The sequence below is a fragment of the Centruroides vittatus genome, unplaced genomic scaffold, assembly GCF_030686945.1.
Source record: "Centruroides vittatus isolate TY-2023 unplaced genomic scaffold, ASM3068694v2 contig_299, whole genome shotgun sequence".
NCBI classification, from domain to species: Eukaryota; Metazoa; Arthropoda; class Arachnida; order Scorpiones; family Buthidae; genus Centruroides; species Centruroides vittatus.
In genome coordinates, this window is record NW_027121909.1 from 57,875 (window position 1) to 79,550 (window position 21,676).

Consider the following 21,676-nt stretch of genomic DNA (forward strand, 5'->3'; position numbering starts at 1 on the left):
TTTTGATTCAAAACTGAAATCATTTTACGAAGACGGGATTAAAAAGCTACCATCAAAATGGCAAGAAATTGTACAAAATAATGGCGAATACATTATAGATTGAAATAAAATTTTTTGCTGCTTTTTTTGTAGATAAAAATACGCATGAACTTATGGACTGACTTGATACTTCTTATTAATTTCCTTTTTATATTCTTCACATTTTTTTGTATATATGTATTATTTTTTGCTTTGCATCAGTTCTATTCTACTGTATATATTGTTCTTCATTTGTCTGTTCGTTGTTGGGCTGCAATTTGAAAAAATTGTAGACCTATAAATTTCTACTGTTTTCCGTTCATCCGTCCGTCAGTCTTTCCTTAATCTGAGAACAGAATTAGATAAATGAAATACGAGGCCAGATATGGAAACTTTCAAACTTTAGGGACAGGAGGCCCCGATTAACTACATGTGTACTTCTGATGTGAACCGGAAATTATGTTACTTCAATTCAAAAAGTTTTCCCGAAAGATGTTAGGTAGATGACCGGCACGACTCTTTTGCTAACAGGAAAAGTATAATATACAGGAGCAAGCCACTACTAATTTGAGGTCGAAAGCATATATTTTAAATTAAATAAATTTAAAATTGCAGCCCGGAATAGTAATGATGTCACAATAAATAATTGCTCGTTTATTTTTGTATTTTATTGTGATCATATTTGTTGTAAGAGGTAATAATATCTTGTCTTATCGGATATTAATAATAAACGGTGTAATAAATAAATTAAAAAGAAAAAACTTCAAACGCGATATTTATGTAATTTTTAAAATCTAAATCAGTTTTAAAAATAAGCTTTTCTGTCTATACTCATATATTCATTAAAATCATTTTAGGGTACTATTTACTTTTCTATTGTCTATTTATAGGAGCTATTTCGATTTACAATTACTATATTAAGTCGAAATAAATCGATTAAACTTCGTAATAAGTGTATCTTTACAAAATTTGATAGAAAAGTAAGTTTATAATATTGACAAATAAGACGCAAGATTTTATAGAGTAAACTGAAAATATACAATGAAAGTGTCTCTGGTACTGTTTTCCAATGCAGTTCTTTCGACAGTTGATGCCTTTGTCATAGCATACATTGTAAGTTTGTCTATTCCAAATGCACAGAACATACTGTATGTCCCTGTTGATTAGCCACGTTTCGATAATATCTTAAATGTCTTCAATAAGAGATGGAGCAATGTCCTGATAAATTCGCCTTCAGGAAGAATTTGATGAAAAATGGATAAATATTATATCAAGATTGTATAAAATATTTTTCAACAGCCCTTTCTATAAAATTTCTAAAACTGCTATATAGTCTACACAAACATTGTACGTAATGGAGCAGAGTCTTACCGTAGTACAAAGCTAGTGTTTATTCCTAACGACCACTCAATCTTTACACCACAACAAATATACTGTACGTTGGTGTAAATATTTAAGACAAATTTTTCAATTAAGTCCACATTTTGAACTGTTGCTTCTCATGTTGGATAGTATCAGATATGTTTACTCTAATAGATATTTAAATGCAGTCATTATTATTTATAAATATAAAACGTATTAATAACAACCTTAATTTATTTGACGTAGTCTATGAAATATATCTTGTCATACGACTTATGAGAATTTATTATTCTAATTGCATCGCTCTTTCATTTCTGTAGTATCCAAAGTTTTGTAATATCTTCACCATTTTAACCTAATTTGCTCTTTCTCTTTGTTTATCTCATTAATACTTAGAAACAAATCACTGAACGCTCATTCTTCACACAAATTATAATCTTTTTTCGCTTAAAGTCTAACTAAATATGGAAGGTTTTCTATAATATTTATTTTTTAACAAATATGCGATAATTTTTATACTGTATTTTATTATAGTTAAAATTGTTGATGAAAGTTCATTATCATATGCTATCAAGTTATATTATTTAAAATTTCGGATAAAAAACTCTTTAAAATTGCAGTTTTATAACTTGCTTTATTTCTTTTAATGATTTCTGTATCTATGACAGAAAATTAAAAAAAAAACAATTAGAACAGAATTTTGTTCTATTATACAATGTTACATTTGACTTTCTGTAATCAACAGACAAAAAATTGAAAATACATTCTTTGCTACGATCCAAATTTTCACTATTGATGTTTTTAATCCGTAGAAATTTAAGTTTCTAAATTTACAGTAAATTCGTGAAAGTTGACTCCTTCGCAAGTTGAGTTTTGCTGATTAAATTTACAAAACTGAATGCAATAACACGATACTTTTTTATAACAAAAAATATTTTTTTCTTAACATTTCATCTGAAAATACGGAGAAATGCATGTGATTTTAAGTAGTGACGAAAAAAAAAAAACTATTTGCCTTCATTTCTGTGGAATGACTGGGTTTTTAATATAAGAGTAGTCGCAGTGTTGCCCTTTGAAAATGTATACTGACAAAATGATTGGACGAGAAAAGATAACAATTATTTTAAAGTATTGTTCGATTTATAAATTTTATATATTTATTATCTTAAAAAGCTTAATTTCAGAAATTTATTATTATCTATGTATATAATCGAGACGAGTTGATGATAATAATAATAATAATAATAATAATTAACCTTCACTACAAACAAATACAGTCACTGCGAGAATTTTTCTACAAAAAACAAGAAACATCACAATTACATAAAGCAGTAACTCTAGCAGACTTGAATAACACACCATTAAACTTACACTCACATCATATGGACACAACGCAACATATAAAAAGCATAGACAGCATTAAGCAATCGTGGGCTCGAAAGGCACTCCATGGCAGGCATCCTTATGATCTGGCCCAGGATTTTGTTGACAAAACTGCGTCAAACAGCTGGTTAGCTCGGGGATGCCTCTTTGGGGAGACGGAAGGATTCATGATTGCCATACAGGATCAGGTCATAAATACTAAAAACTACAGAAAACACATACTCAAAGATGCAACACTCACAAATGACACATGCAGAAAATGTCACATAATGCCAGAAACTATACAACACATCACCTCTGGTTGCAAGCTCTTGGCACAGACAGATTATTTACACAGACATAATCAAGTAGCAAATATAATACACCAAGAGCTTGCAAAGAAACACAAATTAGTAGACATCCACAAACCATACTACAAATACATTCCGCAGACAGTATTGGAAAACAACACGCACAAAATGTACTACGACAGAGCCATAATCACAGATAAAACAATTTATCACAACAGACCAGACATCACACTCATTGACAAACACAATAAAATCACATACATTATAGACATATCCATTCCAAACACTCACAATATACAAAACGCATGCACTGAAAAAATTAGCAAGTACACAGAACTCGCCCAGGAAATAAGGCATCTGTGGAGGATGGATAGGGTGCTTATTGTACCTGTTGTTCTCTCCTCTACAGGTGTCATACCACACACACTACACAAAAGCCTGGGCACATTAGAATTGAATAGAAACACATACATCACACTACAGAAGGCCACTATATTGAATACATGTCATATTGTGAGAAAATTCCTGAATACAGACACACACACACTGATACACTTCTTTAATTTCTGTTTTGGTTACTATGCCTTGACTTTGGTCCGGCATAGTACACAGCCACCGGTGTTAACCGAGTATATCTCACTTAACCCAATAATAATAATAATAATAATCAGCGCAGAGACCAAACGGTTAGGAGTTGAAAGTTGAAATTTGGTACACAGTTAGGGTACATCACGAAAACGCACACTAAGAAGGGATTTTTCGAAATTCTTCTCCACGGGGGAGAGGGACAGGATTAAAGCTTCTATATACATTATCGAGACGTGCCTAAACGGTTAGGACTTGAAAGTTGAAATTTGGCACGCAGTTAGGATACGTCACGAGAACGCACACTAAGAAGGAATTTTTCGAAATTCCTCCCCACGGGGGAGAGGGACAGGATTAAGTCTTAACACTTCCATCAACAATGGAAGTGTTAAGTAACAATGGAAGTGTGAAGCAACAATGGAAGTGTGAAGTAATAATGGAAGTGTCAACAATGGAAATGTCAACAATGGAAGTGTTACGTAACAATAGAAATGTTAAGAGCCCAAACGGTTAAGAGTAGAAAGTTGAAATTTGGTACATAGTTATGGTACGTCACAAAAATGCACACTAAGAAGGGATTTTTCAAAATTTCTCCCCACGGGGAGAGGGACAGGATTAAGGCTTAACACTTCCATCAACAATGGAAGTGTTAAGTATCAATATAAATGTTAAGTAACAATGGAAAACAAGAGAAGGCGACGTGCAAGATTTACGGGCGCTGGAGGAAAAAAAAAAAAAGTAATATGTTAGAACATATTCGATTTTCAAATTTAAACAGATTAATTCGGTTTTTCTCGACTTTTCTTCTTTAGAACATTCGATGAAAATCGAACGATATAATCAGAACACGTCGTGAGAATCGAACAATATTACAATATTCGATTTTCAAATTCGACCTTTTATTAAAAATATTTAGTTTGTTGATGAAATTACTCTTTTTCTTCTGTGACTATAACGTAATAATCTTAATCTTCGCTATCATTACTTTTGCCCGAGCAACGCCGGGCCTATCTGCTAGTCCTTTAATAAATAAGTAAAATATTTTATTTATATTGTTTTTAGTTTCATTGTAAATAATTTAAATGCCGACTACTGCATCTAACGAGATGTAATATGTAAAGCTTTCAAATAGTTCGTTTTATTTCTTGACTTACCATACTTTACATCACAGATAAAAAATAATGATTTAAAAAATTCATTTTTTTATTATTCTTATATTAATTTCTATATAATGAGAATCATTACATAGAAGAGTTTTTCCAATATATTTTTTCTCTATCAAATTAAATCTAAATTTCATAAGTTGTGGCTTACATATATACAAAAATATATGTATTTTTTATTTAAACATGTAAAATTAAAACCTTAATTTATAATATGAATGTAAATGAAGATAAATTTTATATATATTTTAACTTTAAAGTTGCAATTCGTTCGATAGTGTTATCAATACAATATTTACTTTTTACTAAGCAACTGTAGATTCCATAAAAAATTTATGATATAATGTATGAGTAATAATCATAAGCTAACTCTTTTGAACTAATGTTTAACCAGAAATTTTCAAAGAAAAACACCAAAATTTTGATTGATATGAGTAACGTGCATTACTGACATGTAAGCTGACGTGTGTTAGAAATTTTAAATCCGTTCTATATACAGTATGTGTAGAAAATTGATGTAAAGAAAACGTTATTACCAGCATAAAACCATTTCTAAGCCAAAATATTTATATAGAATAATTATGTTTAAATAGGATATCACGAAACTGGACGTTATATCTATGTTACCACAATCAAGAATAATAGGCCAGTAATTCAAAAAATAAAGAGAATTATATACATTTTATCATTTAAATACATAGAAAACAAAGCATTAAATCCTATTTCTTTTAATATCTTAAAATGATCTTTGTTAAACACAATATAACACAATCAATTATTGTAATTTAGCGTATTATTTATAAATTTTTAAATAAAAATTTGGCTTTAAATATACATTTAAAAAGTACTTTTTAATGTATTAATGTATTAAGTATTTACAGATTTTTATATATAGTATATAGCAGATAGTGATTTCAATGTACTGTATATATAAAAAAGAATCCAAGCAATTATTTATTGTGTCATCGCCACAATGCCGGGCTGCAATTTTTAATCGTATTTTTAATGTATTTAATTGAATAATATAAATATTGTTAATGATTTAAATATTTCGATCATCATTATTAATAAATATAATTTGATTTTGCTCATGATAAGACAATTTCAACGTGCAATTTCAAATGTTAAAATTTTTCTTCAATACTTGTTTAAATTGTGGCCATAGTTTTAAATCGAGATAGATTTTTCTTAAATTTTATTTTATTTTTGAAAATAAAATACTTTTTTTATCCTTAAATGTTTTAGTTTGTTACACTTTTGCTTAATGTCTATTAATTACTAATGACTAATACGACATAATTTTATAAATTATTAATACAAAAGAGAGAAAGTGTGCGGGTACACTTAAGCTTTCAAAATTACGTGAATTGAAAATTATTTATTTTTAAAAATTCATAACAATTTTTAATTATAAAATTAAAAAATAATACTTTGAAATCTTTTAGATTTACATAAAAAATTAAATATTTAATCTTTAAATAAACTTTAAGAGACTAATATTTTTAAGTAAATAAATTCTAAACACCAATTTTAAGAACATCTAAACAACAGATGTAATATAGGAAGTCTAAAATTTAATAATAAATAAATGACCACGAAATTGGGATTCTTCTTAATATTTTATTTAATTTTCTAATTATTATTAATCGTCCAAGCGATGAATTTTCCATTCCCAGGTGTTAACCAGGTGTAAAACTGTATTTTTTACTGTACACTAATCTTGTGTAACTCGGATTAATACTGTTATCTACGCCAGTTTATCGCTTCTATGAAACCTTCCTCTTAAAAGTTTAAATGATAAATTCCCGAAAATGGCATTTAACAATAATCTTATAAAATAAAAAATATTTTAGTCAATTTTAAAATAGATAATTCATTTATTTACTCATATTATTATTATTTTTTATAATTATTTGTCTATAAATTTCTTACTTTTTTATTTCTGCCTCACTATATATTTAAAAGAAAATTAAATATATATATGTATATAATTAAACAAATATGCTTTTTTTATTTTACAGTTATATTATTTTTATATTGTATGACATTATAAAATTTTATTTTTCATAAATTCACATATAATTATCATTTCGAATAATAAATAGAATTTATAATTTAATATATTTTATATTTCCATTTTTTTAAAAATTGTTTACATATAAAACATTTATAATAATAAAATTTGTATAAATTTTAAAAGTTTAGTTAATATTAAAATGATTTAATCATTAAAAAAATAGTTTTTTCTAAAATATATTAATGATTTCAATAAATGTAAAACTATTTTAAATAGAAAAAACTATTTATATTCTACAAATGAATAAAACTTTTATAGTAGAATAATTCATTTAACTCTTAAAAATAATTTAATTAAAGAAAAAAATAATAATAATAACTTTGCAGCTGTTTTTAATGCAAACACAGCATGAACTATGTGAGAGTGTTCCGCATAAAATCACAAAACATGGCCGGAGTGCCATTAATTGGCGACCAATGAAGAATAAATAAGTCTTCTCCATATCACACATAACAGATGTGAATTCATCTTGTTAACTGGTCTTGGACCACTTGGCACGTGGCAGATGGTACACGTGATGCGGGCGAGCAGGTGATTTGGGTACCGCATATTGACCGCTAACTTGACCTGTACTCCACTTATTTTTGGATAGCTGATGTCGGTAGAACACTTGTCAGGTGATGATCACCCAATTATAGTTAAACTTTAATGCAGCATCATCTGCAAACTTTCATTATTTTTATTCCTGATATCAAATTTAATTAGCCCATCTGGTAATCGATCGTATGCTTACAAAAAAAGAAAAATAAATAAAGTTTTATTTAAATTTTGTTAATTATCTATAATTTTAAGCCATTAAGATTTTTCATTAATCGTAATTAAGTATCTAGAGAGATTTTTTTGTTTATCTCATATATTTCGACAATAATAATAATTTAATATTGAAAAAACTCAATTATTTCTATTTATTTATTTTTTATTTTATTTTGAATTGAAATCTGATTTGTAATTTTTAAAATTCTTTAAATTAAAAACGAAATTGATTATAATTTAACTTAATTTTTTATTTGAAATTGATTACAATTAAATTAAACATGTTTATTTTGAAATAGATTAAAACTAAATAAAATAATTTAACACGAAATTAATTACAATTAAGTTGATTTTTTCTTTTCTACTTAGAAAATTTTAATTTTAATGATAATCATTTTTAAACTTAAAACGATTAAAACTTAAAATATTTTGTTTTTTTTTAAATTAAAATTGAATAACAAAATTTAAAAATTTATTGAAATAATAATAAAATGAGGTTCAGACTAAGAAATTATTGAATAAAATATATGAAAAATAGCGAATAGTCAACTTAGTTTAGAATAAATTTTCTGCCCATTAATATATATTATATATATTGCGTTGTCCAATATATTTATAAATAATTATTCAGCAATTAATGTTTACATGAAAAAGCCGAGCAGAATCAGAGGAAATCCGTTCTTTTGACGTCACAGGAAGAGAAGAAGCCATTGAGAGAAGGGGAGAAATGCATTTCCTTCCATAGAAAGACGATCCGAAATCAAAACTTAAAAGTGAAAACAGTTGACATTTTACCCAAAAAAAAAATATATTTTAATGTTACAGGATGAGGTGAGGCATATAAATTAAATAAATCTAAGTTAATTTTTAATTTATTTTTATTTATAATTGTTTAACAGATTTCAGTATTTAAGCGAATAATTCCATCATAAAACTAGTTTATTAATATCAAATATTTAATTTATTGAGTTCCTTAGTAATTAAAAATAAGCTTATATGAATTATTTGTTATTAACTTTTTTTAAAAATCTTACATACTGTGCCACTTATAGACAAATAGTTACTATATGAGCGGTTCCTACAGGATGTATATTCATTCTAAGCAGGAACTCCATATACCGTAAGCTTATTCAATAGCAGCTAAGCCACAACAGGATCATTGACACAGCTGCACTAATTTATAAGGTAAATCTGAGTGTTTGCTGTTAAAATCTAAGCATAGAATTCTTTCATTTATAAATATTTAGATATAATTTAAGTTAAATGTCTTATTACATTTATTATTATTTTATATTCAAATATTTAATCAACAGCATTTCCTTTTAAATTAAAATTAGTTTCTTTTAGATATTAAATTTAAAAAGTTAAAAATTTTGATTATTTTCTTCTGATTATTATTATATAAGGGCGATAGTTTAGAGTTAAGTATTCGATATTGAGACCAGGTGGTTGGCCATCTGCCTTCTCCACACGTGACAGGCTGTGGTTCGTCATTTGTGAAGCTTCCTTCGCCACGTCATCGTAAGCTCGAGCGCCATTTCTCAATTAACTCTTCTTCCCTCCCCTTATAATAATAATAAAAAAAAACCGTCATAAAAATAAAAATAAAAACTTTTCTTATCATGTGAAATTTTGAGAAAATTCTTAGTTTCATGCATATGAGTTACTTGTGTACTTTAACACCCATTTTTACTTTTTATCGCATAGAAAATGTTTTATAACTTATGGAAATTATTTTTAAAAATATTATAAAGTATAAGCGTATGATAAAATGTTGAATCGTATCTCCGAATTCGCCGAAATTCACGATCGAAGGAAACGTTGCTCTAGGACATTGTCCTGCTACAGTAGCCTAACACATAGATCAATACGTTAAATATAGACCCACGCGTTTAACTAAACCTTCAAAACTATTGCTAAAAATATGTTTTTTGTTGCATGTAGAAAAAGTTACGGAAGATATAAAATTATGTAATTAAAATCAACATAATATTTATTAAAATAATGATAAATAGCAAGAATTTACAAAGAGTGCTAGGTAAATATCGTTCTGGTGTGCTTATAGTCCCTTTGTTGATATTGTCAAACGTTGTTTACACAACGATAACGGTTACAAGATTGTGACGTCATCAACGTTAACTACAGGCAGGTGGTCTGAAATCTCGGACATCGACCGTTGGGATCGTCGACGAAATAAATGACCATAATATGTCACACAAAGCTTTTTATGCATATTTTATAAATAATTAAGCATTACTGAAACATATACACATAAATTGTCAAATACAAAATTATTTTAATTTCCATTATGCACGATCGGGTTGTAATTCTACACGTGAACAAACTAGTTAGATTCAGCCTTCACGCGAGTTTATAGCAAAAACACTGTCGTTCTATTCGTGATTTTTCACTGCAATGCGTGAAGTTTAGTGTCTATCAGTTGAAAACATCAAATAATAATGCTTTCAGTTATTTTATATTAATAATAATAATAGAATTTTTACTTTTAATTAGAGCTGGTATAGTATGACCTACACAGATGATAAAATTAAGTTAATTTACTTCTCTAAATTGTTGATTTTTAAAGCTGGGATGATCTGGTGATGTTTAAGATTTTTCTTTGTTTAAATATTAAACAAAATAACGATCAGTTTCGCGAACTTTATCGGCATCAAAATGAAATTAGGACAGTAGCATCTGCAAACGGAATAATGTATTAGTCACTCTCACCTCGTTATTGTTATATGATAAATGGAATTTTTTAATATTGATTTTTAATGTAACACACTATTTTCATTATGTTTTATTATCATTTTAAATATAAAAATAATTAAAAATTATATATTTCAGTATTATTATATTAAAGGTATACAGGATATTTTAATTTTCGTTAGATCTGATTACGTTGGATAATGATATACTTCTGTACATTATTATCATTGCACTTAATGCAACAATTTTTTTTTTTTTTTTGTCATTAAATGAGATCAAACTTAATGGCACAAAAATATATTGCCATTAAGTATAACCACACTTAATGCATTATATATTTTCTAATTTTTTTAATAGGATAATACGTAAGGATGAGTAAATACTAGTTTTTTTTAACCAATTTTAAAAATTTAAATAAATATTTAAATTTTCCCATTAGCAATTATATATTCTCTCAAAATTTAAATATTTATTTAAATTTTTCTCATTTCTTCAATGCCATCGTAATGATCAACCATTAACGATGCAGATAAATTTGCATGAAGCAATATTAAGAACCATTAAAATATATTGCATTAATGGCAATTTATCGACCATTTTGCAATGGTACACTACGCGAGTTGCTTATAAGTTTAATTTTGTATATATAATTATCGAAGAGACGTGCATATCACCCGCATTCGATTGTAGACGTGACAGTTGATAAATTACAGAAAATACCGCAGCAAAATCTTAATTTCCTGAGAATTCAATGCTAAAGGTTTTTGAACTAGGCTCTTGGAAAAATCAATTGGCTCTACGAGACAAGAGTATTGACCTTTACAATATTCTGCAGTATCGACTTTGGTTAGTGGCCATGCACATAAGAGATCCATCACTTGTAAAACGCATCTATAATGATTTTATAATAAAACTACTCTTGGACATTTTTAAAGAGTTGCGAGTTTAAAGTAAGATGCGGTGAATGTTCTAATTCTTTTTAACGTTCATTCAGGCTAGACAGAGGGCACCGCCGTCGGGTATCGATCTTGCTTGCCATCTGCGGTAGCCATATTTGTACGTGTTGTCGTCACAACTGTCTATCGTCTTGCCGACATTACAACTAAACAGAAACGGTTTTAAGTTCCATAAAGTTTAGAATATCTTTCAAAAATTTACAGAAAGAACCATTTAATGTTGGTAAGTTTACAGATTATTAGTCATGCGATTGTAAGTTTTGCCTTAGTATGGCTGTGTTATGCAGTCAAGTCCAACGTATCGTATATAGATTAAGATATAATTTTTTTCTTTTTAATTCCTATTCAGAAAATTTTTATACATTTTTTATGTTCAATTAAGCTGTTTTCTAGATTTTAATAACCTTACATTAACAGCATATTAATTTAATATACCAATAACATTAAATTTTTACCATATTGTTACATTAAAACTATATTGTACGTTCTAAAATTGCCCATATGAGTCATGGAAATTTTACAATACTTAACCTTTTAACTAAAAACTAATAAATACAAAAATTATTTTTTTAAATAATATATAATATCTAAACATATTTTTCTATATTTCTTACATTAAATTATAGGAAGAGACTATGTTTAAACCTACATACAATTTTTTACGTACAGGGCAACTGAGTATAGATGTGACGTGTATGATAATATAACTCAGAATCATCAAGTTGTTTAAATCAATTTTCTAGTTTTTTCAGCACTTAAATGGCATTTCTGTCTTGTATTAATTTGATGAATATCACAATTTTCAGCACCATCAACATTACTTTCAATAAAGCTCACTGAATAAGTAATTTTTATCACTTGGCGCAGTGTCAATGACCCTGTACTTTTCTAGATTATTATTTATGCTTTTATTAATATGAAGATTTAACTAAAATATTTTCTAGTTGGATTTTCTTTTATTTGTCTTATTATAAATACAAACGTGCGTGCTTTGGCTTAATTTTGAAGATAAAGTTGTAGAGAATCCAATTGATACTGCACCTGGTACTCTATCTACAACCTGGTAAGGCTCCCTTACCTTTTTTTTCTTTACCTCTATCCCGGCACGCGCCACGTTACTCCCCCTTTCCTTCGGGGTATAATCCGTCAGTTTTTTTCCTTCCAACTGCCCTACTGTACCACTTTTTTTTATTTCTAGCCGGAACCCGCAGATGGCCAATATCAGAAAGAGTTTCTCTTACCTTTGTTACAATTTTTTTTTTAACTCCTCCTTCCTTTTTTCACTTTCTGGTCCCCCTCTTTCATCTTTCTACTCTTTCTTTAAGCCATTTAAATTCTTAAACATGCCTGAATATGTTTAAAAAGTATACAAAACAAACCATACATCTGCAGTATCTATAGCACATGAAAAATTACCTAGCAGCTTAGTGTTGAATGTATTATTGTTCATTCTTATCCTGATGAAACTCTTTAAATTTATTTTAAACAAAGAAGAAACACAGATTGTGGCATGTAATTTTGTAATTTTTCGCTTTTGATTTTTACTCGTGTCGAAGAGCATAATGCTTACTTAGTTCACAATAGGACATAAACGATGCATTAAAATTAATAGGCTTGTTCCATTATCTATGTGAGAATAAACAGATTTAAAGGAAGAGCTATTACACGGCATACGCACTCCTACAGGAAAAGCATCGTTTTTCACTCTACTGTAAAACTTCGTCTGGTTGTCTGTGTGAACAATTTCCCTCCTACATCCTGCACGTGCGAAAATAAGATGTTGTAGCGATTCTCGCTGAATTTATTAATTACAACCCATCTTCGAGGATCTTTTATTAGTACATTGTTTTGTGTGTAACGAGCCTTCTGTGATATAAAAATAATATATGAGATGTCGGTTCTTTGTGTGAACAAGATAAATATCAGGAAGATTTTGAACTGAGATATTAGTTAAAATCTAAATTATTTTAGAGGCTAGTAAATATAATAGTAAGCCAAATTATTTACTAATTGTAGGTGTATAAGTTAACATGTTGCTTCTTTGAGTAATGTCTTCACTTTTAAGATTGGAACTTTATAATTATACATCTTTTTAATGTTAAAGAGCATGCAAGTCTTCAATAAAAATTTATGTATTTATGTTTATAAAGTGTATAGATAGAAAGAAAAGCGATCTCTCACCTCGACCTCTCGAAAATATTGATATATTTATCAAACAACTTGTTATATTTTAACTTTTTCATGTATCAAGATTAATAATTACAGTGTAAATAGATTATATGTATTTATGTGTCGTACACAACACAATAAATTTGCTTATAACTTTCATTAAAAATGATTAATTAACGATCAGTTGTATAGCAAAGAATAAAGCCGGTCTTATTAGAACGTCATAACAACGTCATTGTCCATAGTCACCATAGCAACATAGAAAATTTCGTATACTATCCAACCAATTGTACAAATGTATGAATGAAAATTTCGTTAGATTCTATTTTTATTTTATTTTTTCCGTTAATAATGTATATATTTTAAACATTTTTTTCTCAGTTTGGGACAATAAATTTTTTTACCTTATACATCCCAAAATCGAAAGTTACCTTTTGGATATAATTCTAGCAGGTGGGCGATAAGTAATGTACAGTATAACAGATGGTTATCACTTAATACTACCTTTTTTTTTCGTTTAATCAAAGGTTGTAACCTTTAAAAGTATCTGATAAAAGAAACTAGTTTAATTTTAAAAATCATGAATAGATTTTATCCAATTTGTTTTCCCCCTTTCAGGAAATGCTCGCCACGATGGCAACACTGCAACGTGGGAACTCGTATGCCCGCACGTGCCACTTTCCTCACTGATCCACGTGCCTGGCAGTAGGAGGGAGTCGAATGTGGCCGTTCTTCCGCCACCAATGTTGCCATGCCGACGACGTTTGGGAAAATATTTTTAAATAACTACTTTAAATGTTGCCAGATCTTTCAAGAAGATGAAAAGTCACAAAAAGTTATTTATAAATTATTTAAAAATTAAAAACTGCATTATTATTTATTAAGTAAGTACAATGTTTCGATATTGTTGTTATTATATATTTTTAAGTATACTATATTAAGTGTTTTAGCAATAATTGCGTTTTAATTTGATAAAAGAACAAATAAATAATTTTTTAAAAAATATTTTCGCTTATATTGGCTTTAAAAATTCACCTGAAATGTCATAAAATATAGTTAAGACCCGCATTTTATTAATTTTTATTTCGAATTTCGAATTTGAAATTCCCTTTGAATTTTTCGAAAATTCAAAAAAATTAACGTTTTTTTAATAAATTTTTCATTCTCATTTTTCGAAATTTATTCTAAAAATAGTGTTGTTATACTCTTAAAATTTCGTATCATTCATCTTTTGTACGGGATCTCAGCGAGCTTTAAAATGAATATTTTGTATCATATTCATATGTTTATTATACCTGAGAAGGAAGAGGAAAAGTAAAGTATTCATTTTCCTTTTTATGTATATTTGAGAAAAGAAAACATTGAACTTTATGTATCTATGGAAATTACGTTTTTTTTATGAATGTACAATATTTCAAAAGATTTAAAAATTAATGGACTACAATCTACAGAATTAATACTCGGAACTCTGTATTATGTTACTTTCTAAGCGTACTCCTCTCGAAATACTCTTACATATTTTATTTGTCCACCTCCACAATGCTTTAATATTGTATCGAAATCTTTAGCAAATATATATTTTTATAATAAATATTACTTCCCTTGTGTTTTGTAAAATAATATTTCCTTCTAAAGTTTAACTTTCTTTTCATGTCTGAACTGGTTTCTTAGTAAAATTATAATTAAATTATTTGATTTTAAAATAAAATAACAAGTAATTAGTTAGGATTTCATATATATATATATATATTGATACTAAGATATCAGGACTTTATTGAAATGCAAATTTAAAGTGTGCAGATAAAGGTAAACAGATGGATAAAGTTCAAAAATATAAATATGTTTGTGTTAACATGTTCATGTTTGATTTATAGGCTGTTTTTTTTTTATGTAGTTAATTATGTTTTCTGTACATATTTTAACGTATATTCATAGGTAAAGCAAGTTAATGTTTTCAAAATTATGAGTGTGAAATGTTAAAGTGTGATCATAAATTTCTTCATAAGATTCACTCATGAAAACATTTGTTTTACAAACTTCAAAATATGATTTTTTTATTTAAAAAATAGCATATTTTATAGTTTATAAGTCCATAAGACAATGACTGCTTTTTCTTCATAAACTTCAAAATAAATGTCAAGTGTTCTTTCAAGTATAAGTAACTTAGAAAGATGGATTTTGTGTGTAGATAGGTCTATTAATAATATATTTTTCTTGTGAATAAACAAACATTTGTGTGTTTTTATTTTAATTTTTTGAAATTTATTTCAAGTAGAAAAGTTGAAATTTCACTTCTCGTTATTCATTTTAGACATTCAAGCTTATAAAATCACGCTTGAAAGCGTAATATAACTATAACTGGTTATATTTAGATCTCTCGGTAATGAATGAATGAAAAGCACGAATTTTATTGTGTAGACCCACTCCAATAACTGGAACATTATTGATTTCTTTGCTGTATATCATGGTCACCCCTACTATAGTTTAAAATCAGATAAACTCGCGATTTTAAGCTTACAGCACACTTTTCTTTTATTTATTTACTGTACATCACGTCATAAATAATACAGAAAGCATCAAGAATCGTATTACAACATCTTTAGGATATCGTAAAACAGTTTATTCGTTAATATTCGCTTGGTATATATTACCTATCGACATATAAACTTTATGTATTAAGAGTTTAATAGGATACGAGGAGAAACCGTTAGCACCCGCATTAGACGAAAACTAACTGAGACGGGGTAACAAACACGGGGGGGACTCTTAATGCAGACAGTGATTCACGCCCCTGACGGTCATACTCGTCGCGCCATTGGTCGGTATAGATCCCCGCACGTGCCTGACGCGAGCGAAACGTAAGGGGGGAAGTTAACTGTCTAACGGTAGAGCACACACATCTGTTACAGCTGCGATCGCTGCTGGTAGTTCACCACCGCCTGTGCTAACGGTTAGATAAGTTTAATTTGAATGGTTTCGCGGACAAAGAAATGCAAAAAGCGTCGCTGCTCGGCAACCGATGCCGAGCTTTATGTATCTTACTTGGAGGTAAGTTCGAGTTTTATGTTGTTTCTTTGCCCATTTTGTCTCTGTTTACGTGTATTTTAGCCAAGAGTAAAGCATACAAAAATGCTCACTTAACAGAAAATACCATAGCCGATTTCTCTATCAATAACTCTAAAAACAAAATTTACTTTAAACTGCAAGATATTCATTTGTTGCAGCGTAGATTTTTAACATATTATAAGGTTTGCTGTTAAAAAGTTTAAAAATTTAAATTTTTACCTTGATAATTTCATCGTTTTTTATAAATTACAGGATTAATTTTCTTTTAATACAGGCAGTTAAATCATTTTTTAGCTATTAGTCGACTAAATTCCACATCAGTTATTTTAAAGGATACAGTCATCCTATAATCCTAAAAACTCACAGTTTATATGCTTTTAGGTCTTATATTTACAATACTGACAAACTATTATTCTTATATACTTGGATATTTACGTTCTTTTATAGTTTTTAACTTAAAATATTGAAAAATTTTCTTCATTATAAATTCTACACTCGGCGGAGATTATGAGATTTACAGCGTTAAAAATACTGACAAAGATTTACTGTTTATTTATTTTTGTTTATTTCTAACTAAATAAAAAATTAAAACTCTACATTTATAGTAAACCCTACAATTTATATTGATAACAAATTACAGGATTTTGCTGTCAACATTCTTAAAAACAAATAGTTTATAATGCTTTTTTGTTTTTAACTATAAATTAAAAATTCAAAATACTAACAGGAAACACCATAATATATATTGTCACTATAGAATATCACGAAAAACAATAATCACGAAGGATAATTATGGTAGATATCAGGCTCTTTGTTGAACTTTCTCTCAACTGTCACTCGAAATTTATCGATTTGTCGTATTCATTTAAATATTTTCCATATAAAGATGGAAATAAATTATACTTCAAAACTCCAGAATACATCTATAATCTACTTTAATTAGAAAATTTCTCGAACCTGTTTTTTTCATGATTGATAATCGAAATTGTTGTTCTTGCGTGACGAGGATAATTATCGTTAAGTATAACTGTGTTTTATACTAAATCTGTCAAAAAATTTGATATAATACTGCAAGAAGACGATTAACTGTAAGATATACTGTATATTAAATCGTAAAAAATTGAATACAATTTTACAGTTGGCCTAAAAATTATCATTAACGTCTTGTAAGCGTAACCGAGTATAGTTCGTTGTTACAGTTTCATAGAACACTTGCTTAAACTATGAAAGTATCTTAATAAAAATGTTTTAAAATAAGAAATTAGCTTAAATTTTTATCGTTTTTACAACGAAAATAAAGTGTAACTTTAGTAAATGAAATGTAAGTCGTAATAAAGGGAAATTTTATTTTTTCATTTTGAAAAAAAGTAATATCAGTTTTCAGTTCTTTATGTAATTGGACCGTAAATAATTTAACAAAATTTATAAATCAATAAAATTGAAGCTATTGACTCGGATGTTCTTAATTTACTAAAATAGATCTTAAATCGATCTAACTCACAGCTGCTTCAAATGTTATCTAAGGAGCAATCGCAAGAAATGGCTTTTTTGTCCTTTCCTCCATCATTTGAACTTAAATACAGTTTAAAAATAATATAAACAGGTTTAGATAAAAAGCTTTAAAATATTTTATTAAATTAAGAATTATTTATTTAAATAATTTGTTATATTGATTTAATGTAGAGATTCTAATATTGAAGCGTGTATTTAGAATTGTGGATATTATTTGAAAAGCAGTAGAATAAATACGTTTTTTTTTGGCATTTTAAAAATCCATTTTTAAATATTTAAATTCGAAAATTATGCAAAATGAAAATATAAGAAAGCTTTTGAATTTGGTTATTTTAGATTTTATGTAGAATAATTTCGATTACTTTATTGTCAATATTCAAAATGTAGTTACTTTTAGACGTGCAACAGATTGGCAGAATAGAAAATACTTTTTGGTGATAGAAAAGTTGATAAGATAACGAAAAGAAGCTTATTTTCTCTGCACTTCTACTATATTTTACTGTATGTGTCAAGTCATATTATCATCTCCTTTTTCCCCTAGTTCCAGACAGATGCATTAAACGAGGAATAAAGCTATTTCCAATGATAGAAAATAATATTTTTGTTCTATTTTTTTGCTAATATTTTAATTTATTTTTTATTTTTTTAATTTAAAATTTGAAAATTATTTATTATATATATATATATTTAAAAAACACATAAAACAAAATGAAATCATTCATTTTATCGTCGTAACTAACATTATTTAACAAAATTAAAATATTGTTTTGTTTTTTTTATACCATAAACAAAATTTAATTTAAACAAATAAGTAAGCTATTTTAATGTGTAATTGTACTCGATATAATATAATTTTTATAATTTTTTGATCATGTAAAATATTTTATTTGTATTACTTTTACATTTTATATTTTAATCTTTGAATTTTGCTCATTTTAAAATGTAATAATTAATGCTATTTTCATTATTTACATAATATTACTTCGAATTTTTCAAGCATTGGTTTTTGTTTAAGCTTTTAAATTTTACTACGTGTAATATTAAAAATGACAAATAAAAATCATTGTTATGTTGTTGTATTATATGACATAACGATGAAATTTTATGATATTATGTAACAAAACTGGAAATTTGTACTCAATAAACTTGCCATCTGTTGCAAGTTGTTTCGTCCTCCCCTGTAAATCAGGTTTCCCCGCATGCTATTTAAACTTGACGGCGATGTTATCGTTTAATTTTCTTGAAATATTTTATTAATTTTATAAATATTAAACTGAAATTTTATTTTTATTTAATAGAAAATGAATATTTTAACATGAATATATATTCTTTTTCTACAGATTCCTGTAATGGCAAATGTACAGGATGAACCATTAAGATATGGATGCACCGATAATTGGTGTTGGAATCGACGTGATAAGTCACATGAAGTTAGATTATATGGACCGAAATTACGCACTGCACATTTTCATCCAAATTGGAGCAATGGTACAGCCGGTGTACGTGGTACTCGCATTCTTAACAGAGGACGATACTATTGGGAAGTTAAAGTATCACAGAGGATATTTGGAACCAGTATGATGTTCGGGATAGGAACCAAGAAGGCTCGACTGCACGTAGATGCATTTGTAAACATGTTGGGTGAAGACGGTCAAGGTTGGGGCATGTCGCATAAAGGCCTACTTTGGCATAACGGAGAATGGAGACAGTACACCAAGCCATTCAGAGAAAACGAAGCTACTACAGTAGGTATTCTCTTCGACGGTCGACAGGGTACACTTACATATTATAAAGATGGGACATGCTTAGGTGTGGCATTTACTGGGCTCCATTTGATACAAGAGGAACTATATCCAATTGTATGCTCCACGGCTGCTAAAACAGAAATGTCATTGGGTCAAATGAAACGAGAATATACAGATTTGCAAGACAGATGCCGTTCGGCTGTTATGAGCTGCTTACGAAATGACAATGATGTCATTCAACTGAAGCTTCCTAATAGAATTAAAGCCTATTTGTTAGAGGCTACCGATTCATCCACTGGGCATGATAGACCCAGGAGGAATTTAGTTACTCAGCAAGCATTCCACGCGAGAATAGCATATGCGGCTAAGAATTTAAACGGTGTGAAAGGTTCGTGTTTATACGTATGAATGGCAGTTGCATATTTATAAAAATATATGAATATATATATAGTACTAATAATAATTTTCATAACTAGTTTCGTCTTGTAATGTAGTCTTGTCTATTTACTTTCACTCGGAGATTGCCAAAAAAAATAAAAAAAAGGAATAATTCTTACTTTTCATCCTTTTTGCATTTACGAAAGCCAGACTGTGAACGTGCCTTCCTAATGGCTGTGCCTCTTCATGGGATCCAAGCGCATTGCTTAACAAAACAGTTAACTGTAGGATGACAGGAAGAAAACCGAAAGCGCTAATATCTGTGCCAATTCGGGGATCTCCAAAATAATAATAAAAAATAATAATAATAATACAAAATAAAAATACATCCACTCCCCACCAGTCGCGTTCAGTGATTGTATGTTTGTACGCTTTATCTATCGCGTTGCTACGAATGACTTAAGAACTGTATACATCGGCTCTTCTTAGACATTATTTCTTAGGATACCAATTGAGAAATTAAGGTTATTTTCCATGTGAAATGTTTCATTCTTGTTTCCTAAATTAAGTTATGTTTACTATTAAAAAAAATTAAATATTGTAAATAGTAGTTGCAAAATATCGCGATATGTATCAGCACGTTTGCGTTTTTATCTTTTAATTATTATTATATATATTATAAGAAATGAAAGAGAAATGATGAGTGAACTCTAGTCAAAAGAACATTATGGTTATAACCAAGATTTGGAGTGAAACCAAATGTTCTTGTACATAGTAAACCTTTTATTACTCGTATACGCATTCGCGAAACGTGTACTTAATGTTCTTGATGTATTTAAACAAGCTTATTGTAACGTGTGATGTGTTATTTGTCACATAAACTCACGAATATACCATTTGTGTTCTCGTGAAGTATTCATTTCTCCTTCATATCCGAATATAATTGATTTTATGCCATATCTCTTTATAGAAAATGTAACGAATACAATATAAATTTGATTTAATTATTGCACTTCTTCTTCATATGTAGTGTTCCAATCCTACATTTGTAAACGGGTTTCCAATGCAAATTGAAAAAAAAAAATTAAAAACTGAAAAAAAAATACAAAATTTCCCGTTTGATGAGGAAAGTTTATGAAAAAAAAATTCACTTTTCTGGTAAAAATTTCGTAAATATGATTGTAATTTTTCCCTGAAAATAAAAACAAAAATCATGCAATATGTCTTTATTTTTCTGCTTTTTTTAAATATAAATTAAAATTTTTATAAATAAAATAAAAAATAAACTTATATTTATTTTAAAATGTATCAGCAGAGGCCGCTACGTACAGTACTTATGATAAATAAATCCAATAGAGGGCACTACATGGTACTATACCCTTTTTATTTTAATCGCGAAATGTTAATCAAATCGTAAAAAAATTTTAAATAAAATTTTAAAGTAAATATTCATTAAAAGATTGATTATATAACCTTGAAATTTAAATGTGATTTTTAGTAAAAATAA

General features: G+C 28.0%; 1 protein-coding gene across 5 annotated transcripts; it reads left to right on the forward strand.

The window, feature by feature from the left end:
* Nucleotides 1–8,340: 8,340 nt before the first annotated feature.
* LOC136972614 (SPRY domain-containing SOCS box protein 3-like) lies at nucleotides 8,341–21,390 on the forward strand. Of its 5 annotated transcripts, none has more exons than XM_067267186.1 (3): nucleotides 8,341–8,462; nucleotides 14,087–14,352; nucleotides 19,387–21,390. In XM_067267186.1, the coding sequence occupies exon 3, from the start codon at nucleotides 19,396–19,398 to the stop codon at nucleotides 20,197–20,199; it is 804 nt and encodes a 267-aa protein (XP_067123287.1). In that variant the 5' UTR covers nucleotides 8,341–8,462; nucleotides 14,087–14,352; nucleotides 19,387–19,395; the 3' UTR covers nucleotides 20,200–21,390. The 5 variants fall into 5 exon arrangements, with proteins under 5 accessions (XP_067123287.1, XP_067123286.1, XP_067123290.1 ...); XM_067267185.1 differs by lacking the exon at nucleotides 8,341–8,462 and adding an exon at nucleotides 11,378–11,522; XM_067267189.1 differs by lacking the exons at nucleotides 8,341–8,462; nucleotides 14,087–14,352 and adding an exon at nucleotides 14,608–14,787.
* The last annotated feature ends 286 nt before the right edge of the window (nucleotides 21,391–21,676 follow it).